The following is a 25,281-nucleotide window of genomic DNA, read 5'->3' as shown; positions in this document are numbered from 1 at the left end:
ATGCTTTTACCAGAAATCAAACCAGTCGATCACTGTGAGCCTTATCTGATCATATTCATGATTAATCCTAACTTTTATTTCGAAAAAGTGGCAAGAGAAAACTGAATAATGAACAAAACTCACCTGCCGCAAAATAAAAGCATGGTGTTTCTGAGCTTGTTCAGCGACGTCATTTTTGCGACACCTTCAAAAATTACGGCAATAATGACATCATAATTTAAATGACACCGGCGCGCTTCTACCTGACCCAGCATCAGCATGGCTTACAGGCGAAGACGACCACATTTCATTTCAGGTAATGACACTCTTAATATGGACCGGTGTCCAATTTAAAAACTCAACACAGGTAGTTTTATGTCACTTCAGCACCTTCAAAGTGTGAATTCCCTTCCCTTCTTTAGACCTTAGTGACAGTGGCCAAACAAACAACATGGAGCAACTCGCTTTTAAATACAAGGTCAAGTCAACCCAAGTCAATTCTTTAAAATCACGTGTTAACTTGTTAACCTATTGAAATTGTGTGTTTTTAGGAGATGTGTAAAGTGGAATCCAGCACTGATTCTGACTCCGAAATTAGTCCGAGATCAGACACCAGCACTATGGTATCATTTGCAACAACAAAAAGACATCACATGAGAAAATCTTGTGTGCTGTGTTTTAAAAGTTCAATAAGCATCGTGTTGCTTTTACTCGCCTTGCCCACAAGAGGGCAGTATAATGCAATTTCAGTTTATCTTTGAATTTCAATGTTAAACTTAAACAACTGGCAATAAATAGCTTGAAGAGAACTCAGCCTCTTTTTGTAAGAATTGTTCACAAATTGCTTAACTGTTGCTTGTTATGCAGTGCCACCATTTGTAAAATTTATTAAAGCCAAAAAATAGCAGTGCCAGCTTAAATAAAAAACAACAAATCAATATACCACTGTAAAATTCCATAATGAATGTGTGACAGGAATGTGTGAGCAGTGCGCCAGAGAATGGCATCATAAGACGGCCACTGCCCCGAATACACGAGGCTGTGGGGCGCCAGGGATGTTACTCTTTGGTAAGATGACCCAAGCCCCCAAAGCAGAGCCTATGACAGGAGAAACTGTCTAACCCTCTCAACATATATTGCTGATTATAGTTTTTGGACCCGTACGACGGAAGCTCGGAGGATTCTGACGGGATCAACATGGAACCCGGTGCCCTGAACAGGCGAACTAAGCTGCAAGGAAAAGGAGGACGGGGTCGCTTTTCATGTCGGAGCAGGCACTTTCTCCTTCACCCTCCGTCCATTAGTTTTAGACAACCAGTGAAACCTGCAACAGAAACACCAAGCGAGCATCATCCTCTGGACGTGCACATGAAGTGTTTGGACAACTCCGAGGTTTGGCTGTGTGAGATGACCGGCAGCCAAGCGGCAGCAGCGGGAATGGACGTGCGCCACCATGACGCCCAGATGCCCGAGAGCTCCTTGGAGAACACGGCTGACTCGTGTAATCTTCACGTGATGGTCAAGAGGAAGCTGGACGTGCATGAAGTTGATGAGCTGGAGCTGAGAAAGAGGCAGTGTATTGTCAAGATGGAGGAAGAAGAAGATTGAGGGGAGTCTGCGTCAGAAGAATGTTGTCAAGTGATTTTGCAATGCACTTTGTTTACTGCACTCTTGACTTGATGCACTTTTTTTGTTATCACTTTCTCAAAAAATACATCTTATTTTGTTGGATTTCAATGTCACACTGCAATGTCGCACTGTGGAGCGGACATTAGACACAAATTGGTACTTTTTAGTTCAGCAAGCTTTATTCAATGTAAAATACAACAACATACCTGTTCTTTCGTATAAAACACGTTCTTTCTGCCAATGTCCTCTTTCCAAACATGATATACCAACTTGCCACTTCCTCAAAACCTTCAAGACACTTGCACAAAAAAGTATATATAGATATCTTCTAATACTACGACTGGTCCACAAATGTTCACGAATGAACTTGTGCAAACTAAATGTGTGGTTAACGGCGCATACCGAGGATTATATGGTTCGGATTTACGACGAATATTTTTGACTACGACTACTCTGTGCACAGAACTGCCACACCGCGCTCGTAGAAGCTATGCGGATCCTCCTTGGTGGCGATGTCAAAGTCTACCGTGAAGATGAGGTCCGACCTGGTGAAGTTGAGGTACACGGGCAAAGTGACCTGAGAAAAACAACATGATGGTGAGCGTGTGGATGGGAAGGTGGAGTGACAACCACCTGTGCCTGTAGATGGCGCTCTTCCTTACCGTGTGTCTCTTTTCCCCATCACCTTGTTTGATCCAGCGGAGCTGAGTGAGAGGGAGCTCGGTGGAGATGGACGTGGACAAGGACAGCTTGTTGTTGCCGCACGTCGCCCCCTGCAGTTTGAGTCCTGAAGTGCACAATTGTGCCAGAATATTCAGATTTTTTGGGGACTTTGGGGATTTTTTTTTTATTCAAAAATTCTAAACTAAATATTTAAAATAAACACCGACAAAATAAACCCCACAATAAGCTTGGTCGAGGCATGTCAGACCTTTGATGCCGAAGCTGCACGCATCCAGAGTGGCACCCTGGGCGTTGGTGACGTTAACCTCCAGACAAAGCTCCTCCAGAGACCAGCTGTTGGCTTGTGCCACGTACTGGCGGGTGGCGGTGATGTACGCCTCGGGTACAAACAGGCTCCCCAGGCACACGTGGATATTCTGGGAAAGGGGGAGGAAATACAATTAGACAGGCAGTGATTTCCTCACATTCCAACGTAGCAAACGCGTTTTACCTTCAGTTCCTTTGCACCCCCGCTAGCAGCGGCCTGTGAGATCTGCTGCAGCTGCTTGATGCGCTCGCTGAAGTCCGCCACCCACTGGATGACGGTCATGGAGATGGGCACGGTGTAGCGACACCAGCTGCGAGGGAGGATACCTGAAACGTGGAAAAGAACGTCCATCAAGAAGACCATTTAGAGCTTGTTGTTCTTTTTTCTAATGTTCCTTATACCTTTCACCAGGTCGCTAATCAGAGTGCGCAGGTCGTTGGTCTGCTTCTTCTTGCCCTGGCACACTTGCACCACATCCGACAGATCCTGACGGACCTCCTGTAGCATCTTTCCGCCCATCTTCACCTCGCGTTCAAAGAAGCGGAACAGCGGGTCCTAGTTGAATTTAAAAAGAGACAAGTTACAGAAAGTGCTTTACGTTTGTTCCTTACGAGTGACAAACAGCAAAATGAAGAGCAGATTTCACCTCTGTTGCCTTTGGCTCGTTACCTTGATGTTCTCCACTGTGCGTTTGAGGGGATTGACGGTTTGAGGCATGAGCTGCAGCCAGTTGCCGGCGGTGGTGTGCAGCGTCCTCATCCAGGCCGGCTGGGCGTCGGCGGTGGACGCCGTGCGCTCCTTCTTCTCGGTTTCGTAGGCGAGGTCATCCTCATCCTCCAACATCTGCATTTTCAGCATCTTACCCATCATGTCAGTGCCTGAGCAGCCCGGTGAGGAAAGAGCAAGGGGGGGGGGGGTATAGTGAGCGAGGAAGGTAGGGAGACAAAGTTGTGGTGGGAGGAGAAATGAATAAGTGCAACACAAAAGCTCATCTCCATAATGGCTTCGGAGTTAATCACACAAAAAAAGGACAACGTGACAAGGCTTCAGGCAATACATCAGTCACATGTAACATTGAAATATCAGTCCTATGATTTATGAAAATATGCCCAAATTGTGGCCATCTTAAATGTGCCTTGTGCCAATAGTTATGTCAAGATGACATACATATTGGAATAATAAATTGAAAAGATTACAGAATTGAAAGAAAAAAATGTTTTTTCCCCTTTCATGTCATTTGGATGCATTTAAAAAAAAATACATGCAGTTTTTCAACTGATGATTCATATTTAAAAAAAAAATTGGTACCTTGCTTCGGGCATTACCAAACAACAACAACAGAAAAAGCGGTGGTAATTGAGGAGTGGCCACACGCCTTATTAGTGAGGGTAGGGGAGTATTGATTGGCATATACAGTCAACTCGCCTTTTTATTAGGTACACCAACTAGTGAATTTGCTCAAGTTGAACGTCTTATACAACAGCACTGGAGAGGTGTACCCAATAAAGTCGCGAGTTTATAACGAGGGTAGGTGAGGATGCCTGAGGTGGGTGGGGTGCTCGGGGTGGGGTGACTCAGAAAAGCGACATGTTGGCTGTGAAATAACAGCTGCTGGAGGGTGAGGATACGCACTCCTTTTGACCTTGTAAATGTGATTAGAAGGGGGACACAAACTGCACAACAACAATATATAAGAAATAACTGATAAATGATGACCGATGGAAGATGAGGAGAGAAATGGGCTAAGTGTAACGTCTCTCCTGCTTGGAGCGATAAAAGGCTGTCAGTGAATATTACAACACTGGAATAGGAAGAAAAAAAAAAAAAGACTGTTAATAAACTTGTTGTGTTAAGAATGAGAGGTGAGTTGTGAGTTTTCCGGTTCAATTTGTAACCGATAAGCATCGTGGCGAAAAGGATTAATGAGGACTGCTGGCGGCATACCCTGAGTGGTGAGCAAGACTTTTTCTGCATTGCTAGGCAACCCCAGCCAAGATGGCGTCTGCGTGTCGGGAAGCATCTCCACCCAGTGCATGAACTCTTCGCGCCTGGAGGAAAAGTAAAGAAAAACAATAAAAATAAATACGTGGGTTGACATTAACCTCCTGAGTTAGTTCAGAAATGCGGGCACAGCTACTGACCGAATGCCGTCGGGCATCTTGATGTCTTTGTTGCCGTCCACTTTGAGCGCCAGCTTGAATTCGCTGTCGAAGCTTCCCTTGGTGAAAATGCGATCCAGGAAGGTGTTAAGCAGGCGCTGATCAAACTCGTTGTCGATGCGGCCGCCGTAGATGGACTGAGCCATGAGGGTCTTGAGTGCGGCCCAGGGGATCTTGTCTGGGGCGATGTTCTGACGACCCTGCGGTTGTTGCAGTGTCATTTAAGAGAAGGGGTGGGAAACAAAATGGCTTCCGACCCCTTTTGAACGCGTATGCATTAGCACAAACCTTAGCGGTGTCGTCGAGCCAGGTGTCGACGGTATCGCAGGCCGAGCGCAGGTCGGACTCTCCAAATTCGTACTTCTTGGACCAGCCCAGCGGCGCGTAGCGGAGACGCTCTTGGATGACGGCGTGGAACCAAGCCAGCAGGAAGTAGAGACGGGCACGCTCGTTGGGAGCCTGTATAAACGCAGAGGAAAAAAAAAATAATCATTCAACTAAATCAAGCAGGAAATGAGGAGTTGTGCGCTTGTTACCTTGCACATGCGAGCAACGGGAATACTGCTGAAGGTGCGCAACATGTTGGCCTTCACACCGGGAGGTGGCTCGAACACAAAGATGCGACCGGCACGAAGCAGATTCACTGGGACCTGAGGGAGGGGGAAAGATAACAATGTTAAGTTGAACGACTTAGAAATAGCCAAGATATTTTAAAAAATCAAATGTTTCTCATGGTGTGAGGGATACCTTGGGATTGATCTCCATGGTCAAGAAGAGCCTGAAGCTGGCGTGAGGCTGCATGGAGTGGAGCTTCTTCTCCAGCTGCATCAGCCAACCGGGAGCCAGGTGGACATTTTCCAACATCACCCACCTGCCCGACTTGACGGCGGTGTTGATGTCTCTGTCGGCCTTGTTGAAACCCTCGGCCGACCCTGCGGATGATCGAAGATAGGAATCGGCAACAATTCTTTTTTTTAAATTGCTTTGATGTGAATAGATGGGAGGAAATGGGCATGTTGAGATTTCTGTTTTAGAAAGACCATAAAAGTGTGTTGTTCTCACCGATGGAGATGGAAGTGATCTGTTTGTTCTCCTCGGCAGCCAAATCTCGGACCAGACCGCTGGCGTCATAACCCGGGACAGAACACATGAGCACTGCTGTGCTGGGCTTCACCTGCACGTACGAGGAGACAAGAAAGTCAGCTCCACAGAGAAGAAGCGACTATTCTGCTTGGCAAAATATCCATACCTCACTATCCACGATGTTAGCCAGATCGATGGGCTGTTCGATGATGCTCATGAAAGCCTCTCCCAGCACCTTTGCCACAAACATGTGCGACATGGCCAGCAGACGGTCCGGACGGAAGGCCTGGATCAACAGCAACTGGTGAACTGCTTGGCCGATGGTAGCTGAGGAGAAGAAGCAGAGGAGTATGTTCAGAGCAGCTCATGGGGGAGAGATGGCTTAAGGGGGGGGGGGGGGGGGGATATTTACTTGACTGCTTCTCCTCAAACCACAAGTAAGGAACAGCGAGCTCCGGAGTGTTACTCTCCAGCCACATGAAGATTTGCTGAGGTGACAAAACGCAAAAGGCTGTCACTTAAATACCTCAAGAGTAGCCTAAAAAAAACAAAAAACATTTCAGACTGCTCACCTCATCCGACTGAATTTTAGTCACCAAGTCCTTAAACGCAGGTAGGCGATTGAGGCGGACCATTGCCTCACACTGCTCTGTGGTCAGACCTTTGACCTTGGGCAGGGAAGTGCCAGTAAGCACGATCTCCTTACCACGAAGGTAGTGCTGGAACTCTGCATCGTATGAGGGCTCGCTAGAAAAAAAATAAAAGGCTCAGTTAGGGGGTAAACCCTCTCTTGTCAAGCTAACTTTTTACGACTGACCTGGTCATTCCCTTAAGGCTGATCTTAGCCAGCAGCATGGCAAACGTGATGTGGTCTTGGTGCAGCATTCCTCTGGCAACCCTGTTGAATGCCACCTAAAAAAAAAACAGTCCATGTGAAAAAAAATGTTTCTTTCTTGTTAATTTCTCCACGTCATACCTGGAAGAGGTCCTTGGTGATGACATCGAGTCTTTGCGAGTGGTCACTGATACTCTTGAGGTTGGTGTTCTCATACAGTACAGTATGGTAGGTGTCCAGGAAAAAGTGAAGAGAATACTGGTACAGGAAGTGGATCTGGAGAAAACAATTAAAAAAAAAAAAAAAAAATGTGAGTGGATGGATGCCTTCAACGGCTCGAAGGCTACGTTCAGACCTGGTTGAGTGACTCCATGGTGAAGTAAATGCTGCTGCAAGCAGACGACAGCGACAGGTACTGCTGCGACACGGCCTCCACCTCGGCCATGATAATATCCGTCTCCTCCACCTTTCGGGTCACCTCGGCGGCCTCCTTCTTCAGGTTCTCCAGCGTGGTGATGATGGTGTCGTCGTCAAGGATTCGCCCCTTTACCTCATTGAGGGCCTGCAGGAGGGATTTCTCCAGCTGTCGCAAACGCAGCTGGAATTCACCTGAGTAGCCGAGAGAGCTTCGGATTAGTTGTGTTTCGGCATCCTAGCTGGTTTCGAAATGTCATCGTGTCATGGTTGTGCTAGGCACCCTGCAGTTTGAGGAGGTCTGAGCGTTTCTCGTCCACGTCGGGCCTCTCCGCTTTCAGCACCTCGTTGAGACACTGGCTCTGCAGGCTGCTACGTGTCACCGTGAAGTTGACGAATGTCACACGGGAGCACAAGTCTGGCGGGAACTCCACCTGCGTTCGGTTGAGAGAGTTAGGAAATGTGTGCGAGCTCTGCGAAATGTTTAGCTCCTCACCGTCGGATCTCGCGTGGAAAGGAAGATGACAAAGGAAGGTGACAGATCGATATCCTGGTCTCCCAAAGTGATGAGCACACGGCCTCCAGTTCGACGGACCTCTCTGTTCAGCACTGGGTTCAGGATGGGGTCGTAACTCTCTACGTCCTTGAAGAAGAAAAAAAAGTAGTATAAATACAATCCTACCAGTGACCACAATTGCCTTCAATACGATGAAGTTGCTCAATAAAACATTCAAGTTTTCTACCTGAACCAGCAGCGGGTTTCCGAATCGGAGGGCGCTCTCCAGGTTCTTCCTAAAGGCGTCATCCAAGAAGCTGGTGCGGGTGATCTTGCGATCTTTGTACTCGTTCATAATGAACTCGGTGGCTTGGCCAGACGGGTCGATGATCAGTGGGTACCTTGAGGAAGCCATGATGAGTTTAAAATCGTTGTTGTTCGAAAGCAGCGATGGGCAAATCTTTCAACTTTTGAAGAAGAAAAAGAAAAAAACTAAACTATACCGACCTGTTGAACCTCTTGAGCATGATGGCATTTTCTGTACAGAGATCATCCGCCGGAAGAGAGTTGGCCTGCCAGCGGAGCCGCTCGTCTGCGTTGGAGAGGTACTCCGTTCTGGCAATGTCGGTACGGAACTGAGAAAGAAATCGAGATTATTCATCATCAATCAACAACGAGATCCATATTTGAGGATTGTCCAGAGTGCCCGAACACCATACCTGTATATTGGCTTGCTGCAGGTGATGAGACCAAGTTGTGAAGAGATTCTGTCTCATCTGTTGCTCAAAGTAGCCAGCGTATGTGATGAAGGCGGCAGAGAGAAGACAATCTCCGGCGATGGTAGACATCTGGTTCTTGAAGGTCTCACTGGTCTTCTCCCAGCGCTCCCTCTCTGCTGACAGACTCTTCAGGAGGGCTGTGCTGCGGTTCACCTGTCGGGATTAAAAGAAAAAAATCATGAAACAAAATAGACAGACAAGGAAGGAGGAGTAGAGATTTAGAAAAGTAGCAACCTTGGCCTCGACCGCCGCCAGGTCAGCCTTGATGGCTTGAGCTTCCGAGATGAGGACGGCGTACTCCTCCTTGTAGCGAGCGATGCTAGACTCCAGGTCCCTGATCATCTGCTCCACCTCTTCCGCCTTGGTCTTGTTGTCCGTGGCGTCGTCTTCGAGCTTCTGGAGCTCATTACGGAGAGGCTCCACACGTTTCAGCATGTCGGCATAGTTGAGCTAAAGAAAAGACAGCATTCATCAGTAAAGTGTTTTTAATTTTTTTTTTTTTTTTTCTATTATTTTTTTTTCTATGTTTAGTTACCTGAGCAATTGCCCATTTCACCATAGGCCCACAAGCCAGCGAGGCCCTGTTGACTTGGTCGTAATTGTAGCTCGGGTTAGACATGTAGTTCTTCTTCATCTTTTCACGGATGGAGTCACTAGATGAAAAGCGTTTGGTTATAGATTTGAGTGCTCCAAACTTGAGGCCAGCGGTGTTCATTTACACAAGTGAAAAAGTAACTTCACAAATTGGAATTTTGATGTGTCGCAATCATGAATCACAGGAAAAATTTCACGTGAATTAATGGAATATTTTTAAGGAGAGGAGGATATCAAATTAAGTCATTTCAATTTTCAATCCATTGTGGAATGTCTTTTTTTATTTTTTTATTTTTTTACAAAATGGTGTCACTTCATTGGTGTGCTGATTCACTGATTTGCTCATCCATCAGATAGCAAGCGAACAGAGGCGGGGGACACCGGTCGGTACCTCATTTCTTCAGAGGAAAAGTTGACTATGCTGCTGATGAAATTGTCCCTGATAATAATTTGTCTGATTTTTTTCCAGTCACTGGTCTCCTCGCCAAGCAAAAGGCAGATAGACTCCAGGGTCAGTTTGACTGCCGCCGGGGGATTGGTCATAGCCCTCACTTCGACTAGATGTTGCCGTTTAATTGAGCTCACCGCTAGTTAGATGACGATGCAAAAGCACCATGGGGTCGAGAAAAATAGAGAAGAGAAAAAAAAAAAAAAACACTCTTTAGTGAACAGTATCACAAAACAGCTGTCACCTGATTTCATCGGCAGAGAAGTTAACAATAGTGGGGATGAAGTTCTCCTTCATGATGATGGAGCGGATCTGCTTCCAGTCGGTGGTGCTCTCGCCCAGGAGCAAGCAGATGGACTCCAGTGCTAGCTTGACTGCCGCAGGCGGGTTAGCCATGGAACGCACCTCCACCAGGTGCTGCTTCTTAATCGACTTAACGGCTAGCAACATCACATGAACATTTGTTTTTATCACTAGTCTATGTACAGTGCTTGTGGATGTTACAGAAATGCAAAAATAAAATAAAATTACAAAGCACAGCGCACATACCATTCTGAGCCTCAATGACAGCTGGCTCCACCTGGTCCAAGTCTTGTTTGACACTCAGTTGCTTGTCCTTGATCACCTCCTGCTGCTTATACACGGCTTCTTGGATCTCCTGGCTCATCACCTAGTATCAGAGCAGACGCAAGGTTTCAATACTTAGATTAAAATTGATACCATGAAGAAGAAGAAAAAAAAAAAAAAAGGTTTACTCTTACCTTTTTCTTTTCAGCCTCCTGCTGGTCTTTTATCATTTTCTTCAGCTTGTCATTAGCAGCGTCATTCTTTGCCTCCAGCTCCTGGCTCTTGATTCGAAGGTCGCGACGAAGCTCCTCCACCTTCAAATGAGTAGATGGGATGTCAATCGTTTAGAAGGGAAAGCAAGTACCAAAGATCAAAGGTGACGGATTTCGTACCTGATCGACCGTTTCCTTGATTTTGCGGAGCCCGACGTTAAGGTGCATCTGCTGCTCCTCTAGCTCGCTGCGCTTCTCGTTGAACAAGTTGGCGTACTGGTTGATGAAGTCCAAGTAGTGGCGAGGAGTGATGGCCATGGTGTGACCGCCTCGCTTCGCCAGACGGTTGTTGGCCTGTGACAAGTGTTGACTTCAATTATATACTGTATAACTTGAAGATATGTGAATTCCTAAGTTCATGACACGTTTACCTGATGAAGCGTCTGGTGTACGAACACGCAGCCATTGACGATAGCCTCCCTGTGAGACGGCGGCTGGGGCAGTTTGTCGTAGACGATGGGCATGTAGTCTGGCACCTTGTAGTTGGGCTTCTCCAGGTCCATTTTGCTGGTAAACTCCTTGCCCACTTGGTAAAGAGCCTCAGTGGACCAGTCTCCGAACCAGTTCAGCACACACCTTAAACAAATTGTCATTTAATCAACCGTGATGCTCCCAAGTGTACTTGTCATCATTATCAATCCACTCACCTGTTGAAGAGGGCTGGAGATGTGGCAGCTCTGTCCTTCAGGCCCTCCGATGAGGGGTTCATGGTGAAAACAACATGGAGGTTTCTGATAACCTGGCTGGTAAACCACTTGTACAGCTCTTCGTGTGTGTCCAGCATCAGGCCCTCCTTCTGAGCGCCTTCCTTACACTGCGTCATCAAGGTGGCGTACTCATCTCCCTCAAACAAGCCAGGAACCTGTAGATTTCATCACATTAGGGATTCTTAAAGGCAACTCTTGGCAAAAAAAAAAAAAATTTATCAGTGGTGCAAATTGACCTCTCCGTTGGCCAACAGGGTGTTCATTCTCTCAAGGAAGCCCGAATCCAGCACGTTGGACTCATCCATGATAAAAGCGATCTTTTCATTCTTGCAACCGGAACGACGCAGCACGGTACGCAGATCCTCGTCAAAGTCCTCGCCGGTATATTTCCTGTGTACCTGAAGACGCGCAAAAATAGTTTCTATGAACACGATTACACCAGTACTTAAAAACTGAAACGTGAAAATTCAGTAACGCAAACCTTGATTTGGTAAACGCTAAGTCCGTTCATCCAGGCGACAAAGCGAGACAGAGTGGTTTTTCCTGCTCCACTCACACCAATCAACAGGAGATGTCCCTGTGGCTGACGGAAGATTCTAGAAGAGGACATTTACATTTGAGATTTAACCTGAGGACAATAAATTGTGACGAATGGGAAATGTTTGCTTACCGATCAATTCTCAGAACATGGTCCAACACCTCGTTGAACAGTACAAGCGGGACGTCCAGCTCCTCCTCGTAAAAGACCTTCAGACGGGCTTTCACGTAGTCCCTCAGCTCCTCTTGCTCCACTGGGATGTAATCCTACATTGACAGAAAAAGACAGAATTATATTTAGATATTTTATTCTTGTTTAAGTGCAGTACAATTGTTTACCTTTGACAGCCAGTTGCTGTAGAGGATGGGTCTGTTGAGAGCCTTCTCCTTGTCGATGTTAGGGAAGTGTTTGAGCGCAACCATGTCGATATTTTCATCGGTCCACCTTCTCTCTTCATCGCCGACCAGCCTGGAAAGAAATGAGTCGAACGACAACCACAATTATAACGTGAGAAAAGTCAGATGAGGAAATATGAGTGTTAAATTTTAAGATGACATTAACTAACCTATCCTGGAAGAGGCGAAGAGCCTCATGAGCCCATATGCGGATAAGTCCCTCCACTGGGAGGGTCTCAAGTGGTCGCAGGGCCTCAAAGATACCTCTCACCCAGCGAGTCATCTCTCTCGGTGAGTAGATATAATGAGGTTGTGTGTCCTGGGTGAAACGCTCCTGAAAGCAGACAAATTTACCAAAGTGAATATTTACAGTCGCTTTGACTTGATGCAAAATGTCCATTTTTTTCTAAGCTTACCTGAGACATGGTGTAGAACTCAACCATGGCGGCAGTGAGAGGTTCGGCATAAGTACGTAGAGAGGGGATGAGGCGTAGCATGGCGCGGTTGAAAGTGCCATAAATTTGGGTGAGAGAGGCTGGGCCAGGGTAATCGACGTACACCACAGGAACGTGACGCAGGAACCTGGACAAATAGTCCGAATGAAAAATAGTTGCAGGCAAATTCAAGTGACCCACTATTCTAAAGTTAAACAATTATATATTTAAAAAAAAAAATGAATTCAAAAAATAATTTTTGAAAAATTAAATTCATTAAAAAAAGAAAAGCACAAAATATTTTCAAAACAAATATCGCTCAGGCCAGAATCAGAATTCCTACCTATGTGTGAGGGGCTTTCTGCCTGGATCAGTGGGAGGATTACAAGCACCCACAAACTGAATGCGCTCGAGTTTGACCCAAGTCTGGTCCGAGGTGCGGTAGAACCCTCCATGTTCCACTATCTGTACAAGTAAACACAACACCAGGGCTGTTAACATAGCGATAGATACCAAATGTGCCGCTGTTTGTAAAAAATGTTTACCTGTCGGAGGAAGGAGATGACTCTCTGTGTGCCGTACTTGTCCATGTCAGGAAGATTGATCTCGTCACAGAACAGCACCAACCACTTGCCGAGTTGGACGGGCGCAAGGACCACACCGTTAGGAGTACGACGGTACTCACAGTAGTGGTCAAAGGTCTTGAGCAGCAGTTCTGGGGTGGTGGCACTGGAGAAGTTCAGACCAACAACCTGGCAAAATGAATAAAAGAATGTTCCTTACTGTTCATTTTATAGAAAGTCTTTTTGTCTGACACACATTTCAATTAGTCTCACCTCCATATCGGGCAAGGCCCTGAGGGCACTGAACAGAGTCATGGTTTTTCCAGAGCCAGGAGGTCCACACAGCACGAGTGGTTTGTGCTCAGCCAGCCAAGTGTACAGTAAAGCCTCATGGCGAACCGTGTCCAAGGTGGGAACCACCACATCTGGCGAGGCCACCTTGTGGGTTTCGACCTCAATCTGGGGCACCTTGCCCTGCCAAGACTGCCACTCGCCTGTGATAGATACCTGAGCAAAAAAGGAAGGGGGGAAGGGGATTTCATATTAAGATTAAAAAAAATAAAAATAAAAAAAATGGGACAATGAGCTGTGACTTATACAACACTTTTGGAGTCTTTACCTCGTAGTCAATGATGGGAATGTTGGGAGCGGTAGGGAGGGGCACAGTAGTAATGCGGCGGATATATTCCCCAAGCTCAGCTCTCATCTTGAGGCGTCCATCGCCGGAGAAGGACCACAGAACGGCGTAGATCAGATACCTCTGTAAATAAACAAGAAAGTTGTAAAAAATGCATTTCAATTGCTAAAAACATTCAATAATGTTCAAATTGATGACTAACCTGCATATATCTCTCAAGCTGATCGATGGGCATTGGAAAGTCGGGGTGGTTGTTGTTGTAGAGCGCCACGTTGCGGCACGCCTGGTGCAACATGGAACATAGAGAACCCAAGCAGCGCAAGCGGGTGAAGTCCATGATGTGCTCCATCTTAGAGGCGTGCTCCAAGGCCTTGATGACCAGGCCGGTGGAGGTGAAGTACGGCTGAAGGATTGTGGCGGCATCACGTTGGATCTGGAGATAAAGAAGGTGTCAAGTGAAGAGGTCATCACATTGCGGGCGAGTCTCATTTCACATGGCATTACCTGCAGCATGGGCGAAGCGGTCTCCTCTTCGTCCTCGGTGCCTTTCCTATTTCGCTGGGCCTCATCTTCTCCCTCGTCCAGAGGGATGCTGCGGAAACGGGCCAGGAAGTTGTTGAAGATCATGTCGGTGCTGAGCACATCCTCGCTGAACCACACCATACCACAGCGCGAGACTGTGGCCAGGGTGGCGTACTTCAAGTCCTGGACTTCAAACATAACGCGCACCTGGAGAGAAACGAAGAAGGGTTAACACCAGATTCGACACACATGAGAAGAAAAAGAGTAGCTGCTGTTACATTTGGCGGCAAGCTGAGACGTTCTCCGTTAGGCAGCGTGAGCAGCTTGTTGTCATCCAAGACCGAGTTGAGATTCTCAACCCACTCGGGGTCGACGTCTCCGTCAAAGATGATCCATTGGCGCTTCTGCAATTCCCCTCTCACGTTGTCAATGATCCTGGATTTGAAAATAGAAAAATACTCAGGCCTTTTCATCATGATGTTACAATATACTTTAGGGAGGTCAAAGTTCAAATGACATTGTTTTGCTAATTTACAATCGAACCAAATATTTCATAACTCACTTCCTGAGGATGTGCGTGAACAAGCCGTCAGTCCATTCGCGAGTGTTGGGGTCCAGGGTTCCATACAGATGGTCCTTGCTGATGGCTTTGGGGTCGATGATGTGAGCCACTCCCTCGACACCCTCCAGCCTCTCCAAGGCTTTGAGGAGCACCCTCCACGCCATGGTCTTTCCACTCCCTGAAGGTCCCACCATCATGAGACCGTGGTTGATCTGTGTGATCTGGTACAGCTGCAGCACCTACGTACAAGAATATTTGAAGGACACGTTGTCAGAAGACCACACAGGAACTTCTAAGAACACCACTTTTTCCGCTTACCTTCTCCACCCACATGCTGCCTACGTCGTCACCGTCGCCGTAGGTGAGGTACATCTCCTTGCAGACCTTCTTCAGCTCCTCCCTCAGGGCAGTCATCTCACCACGCATGTACTGCACGCCAGGGAAGACGTCGGACAGCAGGCTGAACAGAAGAGGGATGTCCTCGGCCACCAGTTTGGGAACCATGGTCTCGCACACGCTCTGAATTAGAATCTACAGCAAGAAAGGCAGAATGACATCAGTGGGCAACAGAAAATTATGATTCCATTTTTTTATCTGGAAAAAAAAACCATTACCTCTTGTTCAGGAAGGTTCTCTGCAATGTCGTTCTCATCAACGACCTCCCCGCGTTCAAGCTTTTCTCTTTTGATCCTCTGGATACGTTCGCGCTTCACGTTTCCAGCGCTTATCAGCACGCTCTTAAGCGCTCGGAGTCCGAAATCGTAGTGGCTCTGAGATGACAGCTGCTCGTCACACAGCCTGAAATCAAAGAGGAGATCAGTAACCAAGTTCTCAGGAATGCAATTGGTAAAGATCTCGTCTTACTTGAAGAACGGGACGATCTTCTTGGCGAGGATCTCGGCTGTGCGGAAGCCTTGGGAGTAGAGCATGACTTGGGCGATGAGCTGGCGATCCGGCTTGGTCATGGCCAAGCTGCGGAAGAGCTTCTTCAAGTTGTCGGGCAGGTTGGATCGGCCTGCGTAGCCGGGATTCATGGTGATGAAGATGGCCATGTCTGGGCTCACCTTCACCTGCTTATTCAGGAGCTCAGTGGTGACAGGCACACCTGAAGGGATAACAAGAGAGACGCTTTATAGAGGTCCGCTTTCAAGCTGCACGGTGTTTACTAATTTTGTATGTTGACATACTTCTGTCCCTGTTGGGGTTGCTGTGTTCTCTCAAGGCCACTTGGATGTACTGGACTTGCTGGGAGACGGCAGACAGCATTCTCTCCTCCAGACGATTGAACTCGTCAAAGCAGCCCCAAGCGCCGACCTGACACAGTCCTACGAAGATACGACCCATGGCCTAAGGAAGAGGACAGAAAACAAAAAGGTATCGATACTTTGTATAAAGATGGGCATGTATGAACGTCAGCACGACTAAAAAAAAAAATTTTTTTTTAAATGGCCGACCTGGAAGTCAAAAGTCTCATCGCAGTTGAAGACCAAGACAAAGCGACCAAGCTGGTGACCCAAAGCTTTCACAGACTCCGTCTTTCCTGTGCCAGCGGGACCTAGCAGAACACGGATTTATTAACTAAGATCAGCTGAATTAGAATTTTAAACAAATGCTGAAGCAGCAAAAAGCTAAATACCAAACGGTGAGCCCCCGAGGCGAGCCTCCAGAGCTTGAGTCATGGTCAGGTAGCAGCGGTCCGTCAGGGGTGTCTGGACGAGCTTATCCTGGACGCCCAAGTATTCGAAGCCGTAGTTGAACTTAGCGTTGGCCATCTGGATGGAGAGCTGCTGCAGCACGTCCGTCTGCTTGGGGTCGAAGTAGAAGCGCATTTGACTGAGCCACTCGAAGGACTTGGGGTTGTCGATCCTGTTCTTGATCAGAGTCCTGGTCACGTCACGTTGGTGCACCAGCTCGGTGATCTGATTGAGGTGACACAAAAAAAAAAGTCAGACAAAACTCAAAACTGATACCTGGATTTATGAGATTTTTTTTTTTTTCGCCTAACCAAGTGCTCCAGTTTCCTCCTGCGAAGTGGAGGTTGCTCCATCAGCACGGTGTCAGCGAGCACGTTGAGTGTGGCCTCCACATTTGACAGCACCCCTTGCATGGGGCTCATGTCCCCACCACCAGAGACTGTGGTCAAGGCAGACTCGATATTCTCCGACCAGGCGATTTGGGTGGAAAGCACCACCAGCTGGGCCTGTGGAAAACGAAGATGAAAAAGTTACATAGATACACAATTGACGCAAATTACAACAAAAAACAATCCGAAATTCAACCTGATAACGATCGATCCAGGTTATGTATTGGTTCAGGTCGACAGCGCTGCCCTTGTTGAAGCCAGTGACTTCCGTGACGGACTCCGCCAACAGCTTGGCCAGCGTCACCCTCATCTCCTTCTCCACTAAGGTGAGCCACTCGTTTATCTTGGGGTGCTTTGTGATGGAGACGGGCGTCTTGTAGACGATTTCCTCGCCCTCTCGGGATGATATCCCCAGCACCTCGGTGTTGTCTTCGTTGAGCAAGATGCTGGAGACGCCGGCGAACATCTTTTTGAAGTGCTTCTGCAGTTTGGCCACGTTCTTGCTGTTGCCGATGATCTCCAGGAGGTCCTCGTCTCCCACAAAATAAAATCTGGAATGAGTGATTCAGAAGAGACATTAGGTGTTATGTTCGATCAACTCCTAGCAGCAACTGACTGAAAAGGGAAAACAAATATAGGTGCAGACAATGAGCTCGTACTGTTGAGTGAGGTTTTCCAATCTATGACCTGTTTTCTTGTCACTGTGCCAATTGGAAGCCACCAAACAACGGGCTGAACTCATTTTTCAAACATAGTTGTGTGTCTGCATGTGTCAGCGTCAAATTGTGTTGTTTTTAGCGTTAGCATTTTGACTGCTTCTTCTTGACTGTTTGTACAAGTGACAACAGTTTGAAATTGTGCTTATGACACCTACAGGATCAAAGTGGAACTGCAACAATATGCATTCAGTCTTTAAAAAAAAAAAAAAAGTCTTACAACTACTGGGTTTACCTTGGGAATGAAGATCTTTCCCTCTCCAAGTATTCTCCCAGGGCCTTCTGAATTTTACCAAGAAGATCAGCCAGTCTTTCCAGGGACCTCTGCACCCCTTGTATGTTCAGCACGTCCATCACCAGAGGAGACTTGGTCACTTTCTTCATCAGGGCTAAGAACTCTGTGCTGATGCTATAAAAATAATAATAATAATTTGGAGTCAGGTTGCACTGCAGTTGTTGGTAGCTATAAGGAGATGGTGGTTCTTTGTTAACCTCTGGAATCTTTGCGTTTCTACAGGCAGCAAGTGTTTGATGTCGGCACTACCCGTGAAGATGCCCTCCAGGTAAACCCATCGACGCTGGACATCGATCCAGACGTCAAAGAGAGCCATAATGCGATTCAGTTTGTCTTCCCAACTCAGAGCATCTTCTTCAAACACCTAAAAAGACAATGAAACATTGTTATGAGTACAGTTTTGCAGGCAATGAATACATCCAACATTTACCTTGTAGTACGGTGACAACTTCATGGCAGACACACTGTTGATGTGTTCTTTGACTTTGTTGAAGAGGTCATCCCATCCTCTGATCAGTCGACACTTATTCTGGTAATTTACCAAGTCCAGCTCGTACGAGTTCCACACCTCGCGGATCTGCAAAAAAACTCCAAGATTTATCAGCAAGCCAAATACTCCAAAGCTAAATGCAATCAACCACTGCCTGATGCGAGCTAACCTGTTTGAGGAACTCCTCAAGAGCCATCTCTCCTTGGGCTACCAGGAGCACGTCTTTCACGACCATCTCGTTCTTCTGGAGATCCACGTCCCAGATCTGACCCAGGGTCAGTTCCGACAGCACCCAGTTGACATGTAGACGCTTCATCAGCTGCTTCCAGTGGCGGTCCTTCAGAGCCTCCGACTTCAACTCGATCACCAGCATGTTTACCTGTTCAAAGCAACAAAATGAAGGTTACAATTTCATCAATCCAGTGTTCTATTTGTGTTTATTGATTGTTTCAGAGTCGCCTTGACCTTCATATATCCCTTAAGCAGCCTCTGGACATACTCGTAGGAAGCATACTGTCTGAGTCTTGCTTGGAAGTTCTTCAGCTGGTTCAGAAGAGCATCTAGATTTTGACGAAGCTATAACACACACAAAAAAAGGAGATGTAAATATAAAAACATTTGAATATGAACTATAACAGAGATTTCTACTTCAAAGTTATTCGTTACCTTGCGAGGTTGGACAGACACCCAAGGTTGCTCTTTCATCTGGTCTATCTGCTCCCACACCTTGGAAAGCTCGGACCAGACCTCCTTCAGGTCATGCAACTCCTCCAGTGCTACCTACAAATTGGAAAGAATAATGTAGTTGGTTGCCACGAACAAATTAAATGATGCTGGTTATTCTTGTCTTACCTGAACCCTTTCCTCACTGCCGCTTAGCAGGCCGGTATCAGTGAGCTCCAGGGCCTCTTTGGCACGGGCGCACTTCTCTCTTTCAACCTTCAGACGGCCGAAGTTGCCTTCATAGATGGTGAGAGACTGAAGAGCCTCCTCGGGTCGCAAGTTACCCTGATGGAGAGTATTATTGATGGTGTGCTGAATCACAGCTGGCTGTAAACTACAAATGCTCAATTTCCTCTTACAGCGACTGGTTTAGTCTTCTCCCAGTCATTGAGCAGATCAGTGGTGCGGTTTTCCACAGCCTTGTCCTCCTGGACGATCTTCAGCTGCAGGTTGGCCACCTGCTGCTGGATGGCCGTGTCTTTGCGCTTCATGATGTCACTGAAGGCGCCCCATTCACCCTCGATGTTATCAATGTAGAGCCACGAAGGAGGGAACTGGAATCGCTGCTTCTCCAGCAAGCGCTGCCCGTTACGGAACAACTGCGAAAGAGCATTTTAATTTAAACCGGGATGACCTCGTCATGCTGTTTGGATAAAGAAATGGGTTAAAAGATCTACTCACGTCCACATTTTTCTCAAACTGCTTGATTTTACGCTTCAGAGTCTGGACGTATGTGATGAAGTTGACAGCGTCTGATGTGCTCGCGGTGTCCACGGAATGCTGCTCCAGGTCTTGACGGGACTAAAATGACAATGTCACGTAATTTTTGTCACATCTCGGTGGTGCAAAAACAAAGAAAAAAAGATTTCGTCATAGCTTACCTTGGAGATTTGGGCATGGAAGTCCTGCATGTTCTGACCCAGCATCTGGCCAAACTTGCTGAGGACTTCTTTGTGCCATGAGTCATACTTCAAATTCACCTTTGATTGGACCTGTCAATCATTAAAAACAAAAAAACATTCAAGCACATTTTAGCAAGATGAATTATAGTCTACATACTACGTATTCACTGTCGTCCTTACTTTTCCATAGTCAATGACCGCCGGTCCAAACTCTTTTCGTGTCTCTGCATTATCAAATGTTCCACGTGCTTTGCGGATCTGGACGAGAAGCGCCTGCCACTTGGTGAGGTCTTCACCCAGACGGTTGTAGATGTTCTCAGCCTGCATGTCCCACAAGCACTGGTACTGCAGCCACACCTGGAAGGAACCGAGCACAAATGACAAAGTGAATAAAAGTTGATGGACATCATATGTCAAGCAGTCTGAGTAATTCTTACCTTGACATACTGCTCCACCTCACCGACTATGTCTTCCACTGCATTGTAGGCTTCCTCCAAGGCAACAGGCCCATCTGGCATCCTGGTCAGAGCATTGCGGTAGAATTTCTCTTCCTCTGATAACTCGTAGTGGACTCCAACCTGGTGTAGAATTATTCAATGAATCTGGAATCTAGTCATAAACGGACTATTAATCTTCACTACCTGGTATCTTTGGCTCTGGATTCTGGGAAGTGAAAGGATGACCATCTTCCATGAGAACATCTCTTGGTAAAGCTTGTAGCGGCAGTCCTCAATGGGCGGATTCAAGTAGATGACCTGGTTGGTGATCCTGAGCTCATGGACCACATTCTAGAAAGAAAAAAAGAAAAACTTGAATCACGGTGAAGTTCACAGCAATTGTAGAATCCAGTTGATGATCTATGATGCTGACCTTGATCTTGGGCTCACCCCCTGGTTTATGGCTCACTTGAGGAGCCTCTGTGTCCATGTCTACATCAGCTTTATCCTCCACTTGGCCGCGGAGCACCTGAGTCCAAGCCTTGAGACCGGCCTGTAGACGTACTCCGAGGATGCGCTCAATCTAAACAAACAAAATGAGTGTGAATGCAATTGACTGGTGACTAGTCGAAAGCTGTGACCTACCTCGATGTCGAGCTTGTTGACCCAGATGGGTAAATTGGAGTAGGAGTGCAAATTGAGGTCATCCACAGCTTTTTGGACCCGATTGAGAATGTCTGAGAAGGTTTTGTGGTCAAACATGCAAGTGTCCAAAGAGCGGACCTCCAGATCTATTTTCTCCTCAATCAGCAGAAGGTCGTCCACCTGGAAACACCACAAAATACTCTCAGCACCCAGTCGGGTTTTTCGGAAATCATTTTTTTCCACACTGACCTTCTCCTGAAAGTTGAAGACTGTCTCAGCCAACCGTTGAACATACGGATCCAGCTTGTAGGACTCCCACACCAGAGTGATGCCCTCTGTAATGAGCACCTGGACTTCTTTCTTCAGGCCAGCCACCAGAAGGGAGATGGAGGAGCGCTCTTCCACCTTCTCACAAGTGCGCTCGTAGGTGCGCACGCTTTCGATCAGAGAGATGGCGAACGGGTAGAGCTGGTTGGCCTGGTGGGCCTTGTTGACGATGGCCAGCGGCACACGGAAGCTCAGCCACTTGAGGTTGCGCACTTCTTTGGACAGTGTGATGATCTCTGGGAGGAAGTTGACTTTAAGTTTCAGCATGTTTCCAGTGCGACCTCGGGCACGGGTGCTCTCAATGGTGAAGATGCGGCCAGATACTCCAAGATTACGTTGCTGCACCTGGGACGGGAAACAAAAAATTAGACGTGTAGCACCTTCAAGACCACATCTCATGAACCTCAATTCTATTTCTTGCACGGATTAAATGGCGACCTCTTTGTACCTTGCGTGCCCAGTCGTCAAAAATCTCCTGAGTGTTGAGCTTGGCCCTGAAGCTATCACCATCCTGCTTCAGCTTGAGCCCCTCCACGTGATTTTCCCAGCCCTTGCCGAGAACATCCTCCACTCTCTTCATGTACGCCGTGAGCTGCCGGTCAATCTGCTTGGCCCAGATGATGGATCCCGACACGGGAGGCAGGTCTCGCACGTGGCTCATCTTGCACGCCTGGCTCTGCGGGTACTGGACCTTAAACTTGTCATGCAGCGACTCGATGTCGTCCTTCACGCGCTGAATGAGCTGCGTTTGGTACTCGCGGATGGCGCCGCGGATGTGCGGGCGCACAAAGAGAGCGTTAAAGCGGGAGAAGATGCGGAACATCTCATTGGCGTTCTTGGCCGTGCCCAGCTGGTCGCGCAGGCGGGCTGTGATGCGGGTCTCCACGCGGTCGATACGCTCGTCGTATCGCTTCATGGCCGCTTCCCAGGCTTCCATGCCCTCCTTGGACACATCCAAGCCGTCCACCTCTTTGACATTCTCATAGGCCAGGTTGACCTCCTCGATGGCGTTGGCGTCGGCCGCGTCAAAGAGGACTCCGGCTACCTTCATGTCCTGAGGCTCCACTGGCTCTCCAGGGGCGTGCTGTGGCACGGCGGAGACCTGGCGATACACAGAATGGTGATTCAAATGATTAACGCACAATTGGAGAAGATAACAAGATGATGACAGTACGCATACCTGAGGCCTTAGCACACGAACAATGACAGCCCTCAGCTGCTCGTGCTGTCTTCTGAAGCGCCTCATGTGATCCAAGCGGGACTGGAGCTTCCTGTGGGCGGGGCTGAGGCGCCATACCATCTTCAGGTTCTCCTCTCGTTTCCTCTTCACAATGTCCCTCAGGAGCACCTGGAGTTTCTCATACTCATCCTCCCAGGTCTGGAAGACCTCAAAGCAGGCCACCATCACCTGTAGGAGAAAAATATACAGTGAAGCTCTCATGATTTGCAGCAGTATGTATTCTTAAGGTGACTACTTCAAACGCACGACGCATACCTTTTCAAATTCCTCGTAGGCCACGTGCATGAGCTTCCTGGTGCCCAACACCTTTAAAAGCTGCGAGCTCAAATCCCTGGAGATGGCCTCGACCAGACGCAGGGCTCTCTGAATGGGGTACTTGGTGTTCCTGATCTTCTTCAGATGGGTGAAGATGGCCATCAGAGCCTGGCGGATCTTGTCCAGCTCAGAAGCGGAGAGCAGGTCATTAAGTGGGAAGTCTTTCATCAGAGGGTTGTAGTCATTGACAGTTTCAACCGCCTGTTTCAGACCTGGGAAGAAATAAATTCATCATAAATCAAAAATGATTTGTTTCTTGGGTACAAAATCGCCATGAAATTTCAACCATGCCGTCAACTCACCAGTGTCCGTATCAAAACTGACAGTAGCGTGGAAACGTTTGCCATGCTTGAGGATGTCCAGCGTGAGCAGAACCTCTGGGCTCTCTCTCTTCTCCTGGATCCTGTTTAGGGCTCGCTCCAGATTGAGCCAGAAACTGATTTCCTGGAGGGCCGTGCCTGATGCCGGGTCACGGTCCAGCTTGGTCACCTGGAAGCAGAGGAATTGGAATGAGGAGAGTTTGTCCTAGCATGTGTGTGACGAAAAGGTTCTGTCTTACCTTCTGAATTTCCCTGATCCAACGGTTGACTCCAGACTGCAGCTGGTTCAAGAAGGTGGGATCCTCCACTTTATCCCCAAAATCGGTGACTTTTGGTTTCTCGCCACGCTCGTAGCACTGCTTGGCGATGTTTGTGATGATAGGATGGATGAGCAGACTGATCTCAGGGATCTCGATGTTCTGCTGCAAGTGGAGGAGACCCATCTCCAACTCAGCAATCTTTTTTTCCACGGACGGTGCCATTTTGTCTCCGTCCCTACGCAGAAATGAATTCATGAGCACATTCAAGGGAGCATCATCCAATGAAATTAGGTGGAATTATTTACCTGTCTGCCTTTCCGGACTCACGGATGTATGATTTGAAGAAGGGAGCGACGGCGTTACTGATGAAGGAGTGGAGAGTCTCATAGGGAGAATCCTCACTCAGCGTCAGGACGCGGACTTGGGTCGATATGGGTTTGTCTGCATCGATGACGCCCGTCCTCTTGATAAGAGCCAAGCTGCAGGACAGAGGTATATTAAATAGCGATTCAAAATTCCAGAAATTTTCAAAGTCGGGAAGTTTCCATGGGAACACACTTTCACTCCTATTTCCTGTAAGAAACAAATTTAATAACTTACAAAGACAAAATGAACAAAACTGACTTTTGAAATGTGTCTTTACCTGTTTGACTTGAGCCCATAGTGTATGTCAATGCTGATGTTATAGGTGATGCCCTCCTTCTCTTCCTCTCCTTCATCACCAACATCCTCTGGAAAAATATTATATTTTCAATGAGTTAGATCATTTGTAATAATATACTATCAATAGCCTTTTTTTCTGAGACACAGCACCACCTAGCCAGAAGGAAACTGAATATAATGTCTTCATTGATACATGCTGACTCACATGATTAAAAAAAAAAAAAAAAAGCAGCATGACTCGCAAAAGTTAAAGTGATTCTCATCTTCCTATTTATATTTCGAACAAGGTCGCTTGTTTATGTTTTACAGTTATATTTGAAGTGATTATGTGCAGATTAGTCCTGTTTATAGTTGCAGACTCATGACACTTAAAGTGGTGCAGTGTTGGTTTCCATTCAAAATCAATGTCTTTTTTTAAACCCGAGTGCAGAGATTGTTTCCATTTATAATGAACGCGCTAGATTTAGATATATATATAAAAGTATATCTGCACTATTAGAATTTAATACACAGATTTTTCTTTTAACCCTCAAATTTATACCAAAGATTCAGTGTCAAACATTTAACATGTTAAATTTAGACTGATGGAAAAACAGCTCAAATTTTACGTGATCTGTGACTTTTAGAGAACAACAGCGCTGTGCCAGTTCATGTCAGCAAAATCGTCCACTGGCTGTAGCCGGGCTAGCTAGGTTAGCCGCCCAATAATGACGAAGAGATTTTACCCTTAAGCGCGCTTCTCTCCACCAAGATAGTGTGGACTTGAGGGTCGCTCAGAAATTTCCGCATCTGCTCCACGGTGCTTTTCTCCTCCAGGGAGGTTTCCAGAGAGGCCGGGGCCTCGCCGCCATCTTCCAGGAGCAGCGGGACAAGCTTGCGAATGTGTTTCTGGAGCACCGAGGCGTCCGCGACCGTCTGAACGGCCGACACTTCCATGGAGCCGCTGTTGTCTTCGCCACCGCCTCCGTCTGACATCCTGCGAAGCGGTCCGCGACCACCGGTAATACCGAAACAACGAACAAAAGAACCTCGACTGGGTGCAGCGGATTCGTCTACAGTCACAAACTGGGTGGTGGGTACCACTGTCAAATCGCACCACCTCAGACGTCAGATTTATTTGAGCGGTGGATTGTGGGACTTGTTGTTCACAAGGGAAACTTCACATGCAAGCTCGCCATTTAAAACTACATTACCCAGAGTTCCGTAGACGCTGATTATTTTTGTTGACGCGTATGACCGCTAGAGGGCAGAAGGGAGATGT

General features: G+C 47.2%; 2 protein-coding genes across 2 annotated transcripts; one reads left to right on the top strand and one right to left on the bottom strand.

The window, feature by feature from the left end:
* Positions 1-169: 169 nt before the first annotated feature.
* Positions 170-2,075, top strand: LOC147045194 (uncharacterized). The gene is made up of 5 exons (XM_085931598.1): positions 170-295; positions 402-457; positions 531-602; positions 955-1,047; positions 1,129-2,075. The coding sequence occupies exons 1-5, from the start codon at positions 259-261 to the stop codon at positions 1,585-1,587; spliced, it is 717 nt and encodes a 238-aa protein (XP_085787724.1). The 5' UTR covers positions 170-258; the 3' UTR covers positions 1,588-2,075.
* On the bottom strand, positions 1,766-25,136 carry dync1h1 (dynein, cytoplasmic 1, heavy chain 1). The gene is made up of 77 exons (XM_085931589.1): positions 24,746-25,136; positions 24,001-24,088; positions 23,663-23,836; positions 23,337-23,592; positions 23,080-23,266; positions 22,718-22,989; positions 22,403-22,630; positions 21,671-22,324; positions 21,145-21,567; positions 20,896-21,075; positions 20,684-20,833; positions 20,455-20,601; positions 20,251-20,391; positions 19,994-20,170; positions 19,793-19,903; positions 19,593-19,712; positions 19,271-19,510; positions 19,041-19,196; positions 18,855-18,968; positions 18,654-18,764; positions 18,358-18,567; positions 18,129-18,275; positions 17,896-18,062; positions 17,639-17,812; positions 16,884-17,238; positions 16,610-16,804; positions 16,241-16,523; positions 16,059-16,159; positions 15,792-15,951; positions 15,469-15,709; positions 15,219-15,402; positions 14,923-15,135; positions 14,605-14,843; positions 14,321-14,477; positions 14,025-14,249; positions 13,723-13,953; positions 13,503-13,643; positions 13,157-13,390; positions 12,866-13,072; positions 12,664-12,785; positions 12,303-12,468; positions 12,057-12,220; positions 11,830-11,959; positions 11,624-11,757; positions 11,435-11,549; positions 11,190-11,351; positions 10,894-11,108; positions 10,618-10,822; positions 10,367-10,540; positions 10,169-10,288; positions 9,957-10,077; positions 9,652-9,847; positions 8,901-9,018; positions 8,600-8,815; positions 8,306-8,518; positions 8,094-8,221; positions 7,834-7,987; positions 7,587-7,733; positions 7,374-7,524; positions 7,032-7,285; positions 6,818-6,952; positions 6,659-6,753; positions 6,414-6,588; positions 6,254-6,329; positions 6,008-6,168; positions 5,821-5,932; positions 5,506-5,690; positions 5,295-5,408; positions 5,047-5,217; positions 4,741-4,958; positions 4,544-4,647; positions 3,269-3,477; positions 3,001-3,154; positions 2,783-2,925; positions 2,540-2,708; positions 2,271-2,395; positions 1,766-2,185 (listed from the first exon to the last, which is right to left on the bottom strand). The coding sequence occupies exons 1-77, from the start codon at positions 24,993-24,995 to the stop codon at positions 2,057-2,059; spliced, it is 13,923 nt and encodes a 4,640-aa protein (XP_085787715.1). The 5' UTR covers positions 24,996-25,136; the 3' UTR covers positions 1,766-2,056.
* Between the last annotated feature and the right edge of the window lie 145 nt (positions 25,137-25,281).

Source organism: Syngnathus leptorhynchus, chromosome 15 (assembly GCF_054491065.1).
Source record: "Syngnathus leptorhynchus isolate UIUO chromosome 15, UIUO_Slep, whole genome shotgun sequence".
In the NCBI taxonomy this organism is placed as follows: Eukaryota; Metazoa; Chordata; class Actinopteri; order Syngnathiformes; family Syngnathidae; genus Syngnathus; species Syngnathus leptorhynchus.
The sequence above is the reverse complement of the archived record's forward strand: the minus strand, read 5'-3'. Positions and strand labels throughout refer to the sequence as shown.